General features: G+C 50.8%; 2 protein-coding genes across 5 annotated transcripts in view; one reads left to right on the top strand and one right to left on the bottom strand.

Annotated features, from left to right (window-relative positions):
* LOC122741570 (zinc finger protein OZF-like) overlaps positions 1–12,056 on the top strand; it is a 73,504-nt gene that overhangs the window by 24,446 nt on the left and 37,002 nt on the right. The window contains exons 1-2 of one of the 3 annotated variants that reach the window (XM_043985196.1): positions 4,330–4,464; positions 8,216–8,292. The exons of 1 other annotated variant lie outside the window; for it this stretch is intronic. In XM_043985196.1, coding sequence (XP_043841131.1) covers positions 8,260–8,292 — 33 coding nt within the window. In that variant the 5' untranslated portion in view covers positions 4,330–4,464; positions 8,216–8,259. Of the gene's footprint in view, positions 1–4,329; positions 4,465–8,215; positions 8,293–12,056 lie in introns of those variants that run through there. One more of the 3 variants, XM_043985197.1, reaches the window with a different exon arrangement.
* LOC122741572 (zinc finger protein 32-like) lies at positions 212–4,609 on the bottom strand. 2 transcript variants are annotated; one of them, XM_043985201.1, is made up of 3 exons: positions 4,027–4,609; positions 3,732–3,786; positions 212–1,927 (listed from the first exon to the last, which is right to left on the bottom strand). In XM_043985201.1, the coding sequence occupies exon 3, from the start codon at positions 1,638–1,640 to the stop codon at positions 1,083–1,085; it is 558 nt and encodes a 185-aa protein (XP_043841136.1). In that variant the 5' UTR covers positions 1,641–1,927; positions 3,732–3,786; positions 4,027–4,609; the 3' UTR covers positions 212–1,082. The 2 variants fall into 2 exon arrangements, with proteins under 2 accessions (XP_043841136.1, XP_043841135.1); XM_043985200.1 differs by lacking the exon at positions 3,732–3,786.

The following is a 12,056-nucleotide window of genomic DNA, read 5'->3' on the forward strand; positions in this document are numbered from 1 at the left end:
CCCTATCTCTTCGCTTGGATAGCATCAAATCCATTCCTTAAACCTATACTACAAGTTTGGCACAGACTGAGAAACAAATTAATGTCCAAAAGGTCATCTCAAACACAAATGTATCCAATTGGGCATAAGATCTCCAAGCCTCACAAATCTGGGCAATGAATTCCTCTCACCTTGTCAAATGATTAGAATGCCGCATTCCTCACCAAGAAACCATGGTTTGAATACCTACAAATTAGGCACTTTATTGTCATGTTGATTCAGGCAACAAACATTTTGTGACATCAGGATTTTGTATTAAGCCACCAGGAGTTCCAAAATTCTTTTGGAATTACAAATATTGAAGGTTGGATAGGGCCGGGTGCCCCCCTAATTTATACAGATGACTTAAAGACAGTGTCATTATGACAAGTCCCAACTGAAGACAGCTCAGCCTGGGAGCCATGGTGGCTGGAATCATTTGTTGATGCATCTGGTTTGGTAGCTCCACAGTCATCTTTGAACATATTCCTGGCAGGACAATCCCATGTGAATTCTTTAATTTCAGCAAATAAACTGTAAAAGGTATATACAAAAAATTAAAAAAACTCTTGTGCACGCTAACTGCATTCTGGCAAAGAAAACGTGTCCATTACTGTACTGGCAGTATCTTGGATGTAATTCAAATACTAATGATGTATTCAACAAAGGCCTACATTGGACTGAAAGAGGGAACTTGTTACTTTGTAAGTGTAGTGAAAATTCAACCCGGCTAACAGCAGAATCAGCCAAATGTATCCCATGTCTGACACATCACAAGCGGGACATCTTTGCACTCAAGATACAAGAATCATTGCTCAGAATGTGGGCTGCTCTATTGAAGTTTCCTCAGCAAGAAAAAAATTGAAAGCTGATTTCCAGCCTAAAAAGACACCTCAAAGCAGAGCAAAGCAAACAGGGCGATGGGCATCAAATAAAACAAGAACTGTGGCCTCACTGGGAGCATGTGAAGAGACACAAAGCAATAGAAAGCAGGCTGCGCATGTGGGCATCGTGTGTGGTGGCCATGGCTATGGAGAGGAAAACGGAAAGGGAAACAAAGGAAATCAAGGGAAACAGCTGTCGGGGGCGCAGAAGGCCAAGAGGGGGGCCTTGGAGCAGCTGCGCATGTGCACAGTCAGGCTGCCCCTCTGCGTGAAGCTTTTCTCGCACTGGCTGCACTTATAGGGTCTGTCTCCTGTGTGGACTCTGAGGTGCTTCACCAGGTTCCCGCGGGTGCTGAACCTCTTCCCACACTGCGGACACTCGTAGGGTTTTTGTCCCGTGTGGATTCGAAGGTGAACCACGAGGCTGCCCTTCTGACTGAAGCCCGTGCCGCACGCGTCGCACTTGTAGGGCTGCTCGCCCGTGTGCACCCGCCGATGCACCGTGAGGTTGCCTCCGTTGCGGAAGCACTTGCCACAGTCCAGACACACGTAGGGCTTCTCGCCCGTGTGCATGCGCTCATGGACCGTCAGGCTCCCCTTCTGCTTGAAGGTCTTCTGACACTCGGCACATTCATAGATCTTGGGGGCGTAGCGCTCCTTAAAGTGGACGCTGAGGCTCATCTGCGCCTGGAAGGCGCTGATGCACATGTGGCATTGGCAGTGCATCTGCATCTGCATCAGGGATGCTGGCGACACCTCCGCCACCGGCTCCGAGGAGGAGGCCGGCGCCTGCGGAGGCTTACGCTGAGCAGCCTCCGTCGTCGCCCCGGCCTCCGTGGCCCCGGCCTCGGTCACCCGGGCCTCCGTGGCCCGGGCCTCCGTCGCCTGGGCCTCCGTCGCCTCGGACTCCGTCTCCTCGGACTCCGTCTCCTCGGACTCCGTCTGGCCAGCACACAAGACACAAGAGTCACCTCACCGTATCCTCATACCACTGCCTCTAGACCGAAAATGCCTCACAAAGGACCCTGTAAGAAGAAAAGGGGTTCCAGTGAGATGGGGGGGAGGGGCGGGGCAATGAGGGTTAAGTGACTTGCCCAGGGTCACACAGCTAGTAAGTGTCAATCGTCTGAGGTCGGATTTGAACTCAGGTCCCCCTGAATCCAGGGCTGATACTTTGTCCACTGTGCCACCTACTGCCCCCTTCCCGTGTGATTTTTAACTGCATGGAAGAAAGGAGACAAGGGAGTTGAGGTCCCATCCACAAAGTGGTCTCTTGATCTCTGATTTATTTCCTCCTCTTAGAAACTTGCAGCCCCCTAATGCTTACCAAGCAAGGCCTTTGGAAGTGGCCCGGGAGTCAGGGAGGGGAGTTCAAATCCAGCCTCAGACACTTAGAGCTGTGTGAGCCTGGACAAGTCCCCTCACCTCTGTAACAAGGGGATAGTAAGAGCTGGTACCTCCCAGGGTGGTTGTGACGATTAATGGAGTTGACATTTGTAAAATGCTCTGTCATTCCTCAAGCACTTCTGTAAATTCTCTTGTTATTGCTGCTTTTGTTGCCCACACTCACTTCCCCTCCTCTCAATGCTTCTACCTTCCCAAGCTGGACTCTCTACTCTAGCCAGGCCAACCTGTTCATTTTTCAATTTCACGGTCACAAGCCAGGCAGGAAAGCTAAGACTCTAATCCACCCCATCTCCAACAAACTCCCTGCCACAATCTAACGATCTGTTGCTGCAGTAATTCCCCAGTACCTCACCCAGTCCAGCTGCATTTAGCCAGCTTGACCACTTCCTGGCTGGGCAACACCGGACAAGTGCTCTGGCTTCCAGGAGCCTCAGTCTCTCCCTGTGTGAAACTTGACGCCAAAAAAGCTTCTTAACAACACACCCCATAGAGCTTATTAGCATCATCACTGTTGCCCTCATCACCACCATTATCACTAAGTGCTTCCTCTCCCACCAGCTGCTGTGCTAAGGCTTGCGTAGATGTGAATAAGTACAAGCACACCGAGCAGTTGCCCACCCTAACTCGCTGTAGTGATGAGGCAGTTGCTCTTATTCATGTTCTGGGCTATTATTTCTGCTCTGTGAGTGCGCCTGCACTGCAGCCTGCCGGTGAGAAGTTAATGCAGATCTGTCACGGGGAGTGAAATTTCCCAAATAAGATTCCTCTAGCTCAGACACCTCCCTTGTCCTGGATCTACAGAGCCTGGAGGCCCACCCAGGTTTGCCTCTGGTCCCACAGAGAAGGGAGAGTGATGCTGAAGGGGGCAAGTGACCTCTGGGTCCTTGATGTCCAGTCCTGGGACATTATTGTGAGTTCTGAGAATGAGCAGGGAGGGGGGCAGTGGCCCCTCAGAGCCAGGACAGCTGTCCAGTGCAGAGCCTCATTCAGGGTCACAGCCAGGCCCTGATGAGGGCTCCTGGGGGCAGAGTCGATGCTGACCCTTGCATGCATGAAGTCACAGGTTCAGGGGCTGCCTGCAGAAGGCAGGGAAGGGGGGCACCAGCCAGCTGTGGCGGCTCTCCCTGCAGCAGCAGCAGTACCACCAGCCCCGAGGCACCCAGGGAAGTCTACAGACACAGGCAGACAGGGGCACAGACCTGGCCTCCAAGCCCCAGTTTCTTCATCGGTAAAAATGCGGGGGTTGGACAAATGGGGATCCCCTTCAGCTCTAAGTCTACCTATCAATCAATTCACCAACACGCATGGATGAAGTGCCTACTACGGGCTGAAAGAGGAGTAAAACAGTCCCTGACCTCCAGAAGCAATGAATAGACTTGGAGTCCAGGAAAGTTGAGATCAAATCCCACCTCAGACACTTACCAGCTGAAAGACCCTGGCCAAGAGTTTTGTCCTCTCCGTGCCTCAGTTTCCCCACCTGTAAAATAAGGCATCCTGCCACGTATCCCCACGCAGCGCCGCGGCGTGATGTCACAGGGTTCTCGTGGGCGGGAGGTTACCATGGTGACACCCCTCCCGCCGCGAGGCATGACGTCACACAGGGGTCGGTTACCATGGTGACCGCGAGCAAACCTTCCCCTCCCCAACTCCATTTCAGAACCTCCCACTCGGACCCGAACTCAGTTCGGACGGTGGGAGAAGGAAGTCCCGGACTCACCTCTAGCTCCGAGCAACCGCCGGACGGAGAGACAGACACTCTTCTGGTCGCCGGGAAGGGGCTGCGCGCGCATCTCCTTCCTTCCACCCTCCTCCTCAACCCAAACTATATTTCCCAGGCTCCTCCGGGCGGCGCCAGCCCGGAGCTCCGTCATCGCGAGGCGCTCTGTTTCCAACTCTATGGACCCAATCATGGGGGTGCGGCCTATGGCCCCATGCACCTTCCGATCTAGCCCAGTGGAGAAGTGGACTACACTACCCAGAGACCCCCGGGAGCAGGGCCAGGGCCAGTGCTTGCTGAGCAGGCGCGTTCTGGAGGGCCGCCGTGGAGGCCTCTGGGAAAGATTCTGCGCGTTCTGAGCCGTGCCCTGGAGCGCTTTGGGTCTCTTCTATATCGCTCTAGTTCCTCGCGTGTTCGTGTTCGTTGCTCTGCCCGAAGGTGAGTCCCGCCTCTTTCCTCTTCCCTCCGCCGTGCCTTTACGTGGAGGAACACCTGCGAGCTCCGAGGAGGCTGGAGCTGAACCTTGAATGGGATCGAGGCGGCTCGCGCTCGTTTTCGACGTCTCCATGGTAACCCTCCCAGCCCTGCGTGACGTCACTAAGCCCCGGCGCGAAGGCGAATGCGCATGCGCGGAGCATAGTTTGCTGGATGCTCTGAGATCTGTAGGGCTGCGCTCTCGCCCTTTGCTGTTGGGCAAAGTGAGGCCCGGAGGTGGGGAGGGGGTGTGGGAAGGGGCGTGCCCCCCCCCCCGGTTCTTTTATAGCAGAGCCAGCCCTGTCTCCCATTTTACAGGTGAGGAAACTGAGGCTGGGCCGGCAGGAGCGCAGATGCAGAGCCGGGAGGGCTCCCGCCTGGGTGCTGCTGAGCAGCTTCCCAGCAGCCCCAGGTCGAGTCAGTAGCATCTCTTAGGCGCTTCAGGTGGGCCAAGTTGCTGGGGCACAGAAATCACGCCCTGCCCGGCCCTGGCCAGGGGGAGGTGGCACAGCCCAGAGAGAAGGAGAGGGCAGCTGCGGGTCCAGCTGGGCAAGGACCCTTATGAGCAATAATAATTAATAACCATTATCTCGAGGGACCCAGAGATCTCTCCTTCTTTCTTGGTCCTCCCTACCCCCCCCCCCAAAGGCAAGCTCTCCTTGAGAGATTCCATCAGATCTCTCATCTGGGTCAAGCTCAAGCCAAGCTTACAAAGGAACCTTGATTCTTTTGTCTAAATAAGCCTAAGGACTTTGGTATGCACAGCCACACCTAGATAGAAAGAATTTAGGGTGAGAGGGTCTTTCATTCTTTCTCTGATGTCATCTTACCAAAAAGGGAGTGGCCTGAGTCATGTATCCCCAGACTTCATTTTAATATAACCCACCTCCAATCTTATCAGCCAATTAGATTTGATTGCTATGTGATGGACCACATATGGTTGGAAGGGAATTCTGACCTCACCACCATTAGGGGTCTTTGGTGTGAGAGAGATGGCTCCTAGACCTCCTTTTATTGATATCCTGCTGGCATATTAATGAAATGATTCAATTACCCAGAAACCATTCTCTCATGTTCTTAGTCATCACACCCTGGACTCAGAGGTCAGAAGAGAACGGGGTTGATTCTTCCAGTGGTCCCTACAGGGCTCCTGAGTCACTCAGTCGGTCCTTGGTGAATTGAATTGAAATCCTGCTAGGACAGCAACAAGCCATAGGGGTCCAGAGGACAGCAGCCAGGACGGGGAAGGGCCTTGGGGTTTTGACAAGGGAAGGTAGAATGGTGTGAGGGCCCTTCTGTTCTGTAAATACGGTGGGCAGGATGATTTGAGGAAGGCCCCAGAAGCCGAGGTCAGGAGGGGGTGGGAGAAGCATGAGGGCAAACAGGATGGAGTGCAGGGATAGCAGCCCATCAGGCTGGTTCACGGCACAATCAGACTTGAGGAAAATCACTTGGATTTAGCTGTGGGAAGCGAGGATGAGGCCCCCACTGACTCCTTCACTGCCAAGGGCTCTTTCAGTCTCTCCACATCATCTCTCACTTGTAGCCCTCTCCCTCTCAGGGCCTCCTTCCTGCCCCCAGGAGGCCAGAGGGATGGGCTTCAAATGCTTGGGGGAACATGTGGCAACAGGGGCAGTAAGCCCAAGGGCTTCCCAATTTCCTCCAGGTCCAGGGCTTTGTAACCTGCAGTAAAGAATTTGGTTTTTAAATATTTTGATGACTGTATCTCAGTATAATTGGTTTCCTTTGTCATCTTATTGTGGCAAAATGAGTAAGTTCTTAGTACTTGAAGTCAGGAGGCTCTGAACTCCAGTCCAGCCCCAGATACCTGCTTGGCTGTGTGACCCTGGGCAAGTCACTTTCCCTCTTTTGTCTTCACTTTCCTCATCTGTAAAATGGGGATAATAACAGCACCTACCTCTCAGGGTTGCTGTGAGGACCAAATGAGATCACATCTGTAACCTGTTTGGCCAGCCATAAAGTGCTATAGAAATGCCCATTATTGTGATTATAGGATGCATTGAAAAGGCACTATTCTGAGAAAGGCTCCATAGGTTCAACAGATGCCAAGGGAGTCTGTTACCCTAAGAACATCAGAAACTCTGCCCTCGGATAAAAGGTGAAGTCCTGTCTGGTTTTAAAGTCCTTCACCACCCTAGCCCGTGTCTGCAGCCTTCAACAGTGCTACATGAGACCTGCCAAGCGTGGCTTCTCTTGCTTCTCAGACTTGGCACGGACTCCCTGAGCCCCCTCCCAGACACTACTCCAGTGCCAGAGCCGAGCCAAGCCCTGCCCCCTGCTGCCGGTGCCTTCCCTCCCTGAGTGCTTTCAGTTACTTAACGACGGTGTCTTTAGTCGTGCTGTAATACACTTTTTAAAAAATAAATTGTATTGGTGTTCTTTTGATACCACCACCATTTCTTCCAGTATCTCTCCCTCGTCCCTTCCCAGAGGGCCATCCTGCCTAACAAATGATACTTTTAAAGGGCGAAGAACTGATTAGTGCATTGGAAAAGGCTGGACCTGGCTGTGTGCTGGGTGCCTGCCGCCACAGGACCTCCCCCCTCTGCACAGGAAGCCGGTGGGCAAGAGGGCTCCTAGTGTCCTCCTGTGGGGCCACGATGTGGCTCTGCTCTGTACCAGAACCTGGAAATCTTTGCCTCCCCTCTTTGTGTTCAGCATCTTTGGGTGTGCATGTGTGTGCTATGTGTGCATGTGTGTATGTATGATGTGTGTGCGATGTGTTCGCACTGTGTGTGCGCATGTTAATATGTGTTGTTTCCTCCCACAGAACATGAGCTTGAGCAGGGATTGCTTATTTCTGTCTTTGTCTCACTATCACTTACACAGCACCTGGTATACTATAGGCACTTAGTAAAAGCTTAGGGATCATGAAGAAATGCCAACCTCACAGTGTATGTTGTGGGCCCAAAGTACCCCAGAAGTTCTGGGGCACATGGAGGAATCTTCTTGAAAAACTAAACCAGAGGACAGATAGACCTAGAGAGATAAGCAGAACCAGATTGGACTGAGCTAGCTTTGGGACCTCCACCCTTCATTCTGATCTCCCTTACCCCTGGGGAGATAAGTTTGGGTGTGGCTGCAGCCTTTGTGTCTATGGCTTGAGAGATCCGTTGCCACCCCTCACCCAATTCCTCTAGCCACCACCAATGGGGGATGGTCCTCCTTCACTAAAGGAACTTTAACTTTCCACAGTCAGATGGTCACCCCCCCCCCCATGAGTTCCCTATAAAAGTACCTGCCAGCCTCCTGCTCGAGGAGATTGGTACCTCAGAGCCACGTGCTTTGTGCTATACCTATCTCCCCATGAGAAGTCCAAGGATTTCTTTCATGGTTTCCCTGCCCCCCCCTTCCGTTCCCTTGCCCCTAAATAAACTACCATCTTATTCTAACTGCTTTTGTGTGCAAGAGGGTGTAATTCTTTAAAGAGGAATTCCTAAGAACCCCGACCCCGTACCCCATTTTCCACCATAACAGTGCATGTGTAGCCTGTGCTGGGCAGAGCCCATTGCTCAGATCACCGAGAGCACAGAGTTCGGTTCCCATGCAGCGGTTAGTCCCCAGTGTCTGATGTCCATGCCATCTAATTTGCTGCAGCACCTTTGGCCTTCTGGGTAGGGAGGGGTCGGGCTGCTCTCATTGCCTGGGGTGTCCAAAGCTGCTGCTCCCTCACGCCCACTTTCTTCTCTCCTAGCATACCTGCCTAAGATCTCTGCCCTTCCCGCCAAAGAGGTGGAGATGGCCACCGCCGGCCTCCCTGCCCAGTCCCAGGTGAGTGAGAGCTTCCTCTTTGGTCCCCGACTGCAGGAGTAACCACCAGCAGAAGCATCTTGTGGCATTTTCTTCATCTTCTCAGCGTCTTTCTCCATACCCTTGAGGCACTCTCTGACACCACTGAGCCCTGAGCTGAGCACATTTACAGCTTCTCCCTGACACTCTACATAGGAACCTGGAGGGGGAGGGGAGTTGGCTGGAATCCTGATGTTTGGGAAATGGGGGTCGTGGCTCCCCCTCCCGTTTTCCTCTTCTGAAAGCTTCCCCCTTCCTGGCCACTTCTTGCTCATCTGCAGTGGCATTTATCTCCACAGAGCTACATCCATACACGTAGGGATTCAGATGCCCGCCGCATCAGGCCAGTGATCGTTACAGTAGATGGAACACTCTGCAGGTACAAAATCCTAAGGAGCGAGTGCATCATTATATACACGTGATGGGGGGGGCTCGAGCAGGCATGAAAGAATCTTGATCATCGAGCTGTGTGCCCCGGAACAGATCCTGGGGCAGGCATGGCTTGAGGACGATGATATAGCCAATGAGAAAAATCATAACCTGGCTCCAATCAGATGTCAAAGTAGTAAAAGATAAGGGGAGAGACACAGGAAGGGTCCAGAATTTGGTGGACTTGAAATGCCATCCACCAGCCTTTGGATACCTCTTAGTTATAGGCCTTATGTTGGGCCTTTCACCTTGTTGTGACAAACTTGACATTAATAAAATTAATACATTGCACATTTAATAATAAACTCCCCATTGCTAGTCCTCTATAAGAACTATAGAAATAGTCGCTCTGTGCCACCCACTTCTGTGGGGAGTTCTGCTTCTCAGAAAGCTTGCCCTTCTGGAGAATCGAAATCTCCCTCCCTGTGGTGTTAAGGGACAAATGAATGGATTTGAAACCAAGAGATAAAGGTCTTGGGCTCTCCTCTGGGGCTTCAGGGCTTCCCTTTCACCATCTGTGTCACTGAGGACTGGGGTGTGGGGACCCCAAAGGTCCCTCTAGCTCCAAATGAGTTGGGGGTATTCAGGAATTGAATGAATTAAACATTTAGCTTCAACTTTATGTCTTAGCCTCAGTTTCCATGAATTATCTCATAAAGATGCTTTAGAAATCACAATGTAAATTAAGGCCTTTACCTCTGTAAATGTGAACTAGGCCTGCTACTCGATGGAATGGACACTGATACCAGCTCTTGACCAGACAACAGACGGAGCATGAGCATTTCTGACCAGAGAGCTAGAATTCCCCCCCTCCCCTTTATTTTGTAAGTCAGGAGATAAAGCCCAGAAAGGGTGCATGACTTGGGTCACACACACTGCCGAGTAACAGAGCCAGGGCCCCCACATTCCCTCAGCTACAGTGGAGAAAGGGCAGATGCAGGCGGTCAGCCAGTCAGAACACCACGGGCATCAAAAGCATGCAGCCAGTAGTTTCCTATAGGCCAGAGAGACATCTTAACATCATGATCATCGAGCACTGGCAAAGCCGGTGACTTTGCATTACTGAGATCAGCACAAGTGAGAGGAAAAATCAAGAGTTTGGGTTATTTTTTTTAAGTGGCAAGAAAATTAAGGTAAATTAAATAGTGATTTTGGGCAGTTGAAATTTGACATAGGTACCAGCATAGGTACCAAATTTTTCCCAGGTACATTGTATTCCAAATTGCATGACCTTGTGTTATAGAAAATGTGGCTTTTAGCAATTTATCTGCTTATTAATAAAGAGTTTATTTTTATACATAAGCATAATGGACCTGCTCTTTCTTACTCTATGCCCCAAGCTTTGCTGGTTGGCCCAGGCCCTCAGTGACCAAGCACCACAGTAGGGAACTAATCACACTGCAGGATGATGCCCAAGAGAATAACTGCAGCAGGCCTGTTATATTCCAATAGGACAACAGAGATCCTGCCCCCTCGATGACACCTGTGAGTCACACTTAGGTAGAGCTTGAAGACTTCAGAGAGCTTTCCTCACAACCACCTGTAAAGCAGCTCATCAGAAGGTTATTGTCTTTATTTTACAAATGAGGACACTGAGGCTCAAGGGAGGTTGTAAGTGGCAGACGCTTGAATCATGATCCCTTGACATCGTATCCACGTGATGCTCTTGCAGGCAATTAGGCAATCAACAAGCATTTATTAAATGCACATCCCTACTTAATAAAGAGTTCGCTATATTCTAATGGGGAAACAATAAGCGTGTTTGTACCTGCATGCACATGTGCCCATGAAATAGATGTAAAAAGATAAATATAAATAAGTAAAAGCTATTTAAGTATAAAGTTTATAGGGAGGGACGGCCCCTCTATGGGGGCGTGAGGGGGGATCAGGAAAGCCTTCCTGTGGAAGGGGGTGTTTGAGTTGCATATGTATTGGAAAAAGAGGGATGCTGTGAGGAGGGCGTGCATCCCAGGGGTGAAGGATGGCTGGTTTGGAGCCAGGGAGATGTGGGATGGAGAGCCGTGCAGGAGGACCACAGAGAAGACCAGTATGGAGGTGAGGAGCAGTGCACAGGGAGTCCAGACATGTGCGTCAGAACCAGGCAGCGAAGAGCTATGAAAGCAAAATAGAGAACTTGCCTTTGGTCCCCAGCAAAGGGACCCATTGAGATTATTGAGTCAAACAGCGACACGCCCAGACTCACGCTTAAGGACAGTCAGTTGGGCTGCTGTCTGTCTGTCTGTCTGTCTGTCTGTCGGGGACCCACAGGGCAGGATGGGTGGTGAACAAAGACACAGCCAGCGGGGGAAAGCATGGCCAGAGACGCAGATGGGGAAAAGGGGCACGAGTACCATCCAAGGGGAAAAGCACTTTGTTCATTGTGGAACAGGAATTCCAGAGGGCACAATGGAAGGGAGTGGGCAGAGTATGGTTGAGAAGGATGGACAAAAAGAGAGTTGGCTGTGGGTGGTGGATATATTTTGCCTCCGGGTTTACTTTAGAATTTATTAAGGACTTTATGTAGCCTCAGTCGCTGAAAACAAACCTGTGGGTTAAAGGATGTACAAATATCATCCTGATTTTATAGAAAAAGCACCTGATACCCCTTGTACAGAGTGGAATGTAAGTGAAAAGGAATTTCAAAAATATATTTAAATGGGTTTCGTTATAAGCTGTGATGTTGAGAATCTTGATGCTTCCTTCCCAAGCATCATATGTGGCACAGCCCCCTCAAAGAGCGATGCTTGTGATGGCAATTAGGCTTCTTTGGGAATGCTTGGCAGAACCCACTTAGGCCCTAATACCTCAGGAAAGTACAACTGTTTAACAGATAGAAATTCATCACCTTGCTGATTATTGCCGAGAAATATCTAGATAGGGCAAGGTTTCAGACGGACCAGAAGGGTTATTTCTGGTTCCTGGTGGTGTCAATGGTGGTCATCAGTGTCCTGGGCCAACCTCACTCTTCAGATAAACACTGACCACTAATCCATTCTGACTGCTGGTTGCCACTGCCCCCTGCTGGGTCCATTCACCCTCTCTCCTTTCGCCACCCATTTCCCCCAAATGGCATGTCCTTGCCTTATTGCTCCAGTGGCCAGTCTCTGAGACAGAACATTTAGGTTCCTTTCTTACACCAACACTTAAACTAGCATGTATATGAAAGGACACTTGCAGTAACATAGCTACTTAAACTGAAAATAGTAGCTAGCGTTCTAGAGTGTTCAGATTCACAGAGGCTTTCCATGGGTCATCTTATTTGATCTGACACCCTCAATCTCTGGGATATCTATCAACTCAGAACATAACCAAAAAAT

Source organism: Dromiciops gliroides, chromosome 2 (genome assembly GCF_019393635.1).
Source record: "Dromiciops gliroides isolate mDroGli1 chromosome 2, mDroGli1.pri, whole genome shotgun sequence".
Classification (NCBI taxonomy): Eukaryota; Metazoa; Chordata; class Mammalia; order Microbiotheria; family Microbiotheriidae; genus Dromiciops; species Dromiciops gliroides.

What these genes read in the sequence shown, in the direction of transcription:
- LOC122741572 (XM_043985200.1), bottom strand. Translation starts at nt 1,640, where the DNA reads ATGCAGATGCAGATGCACTGCCAATGCCACATGTGCATCAGCGCCTTC.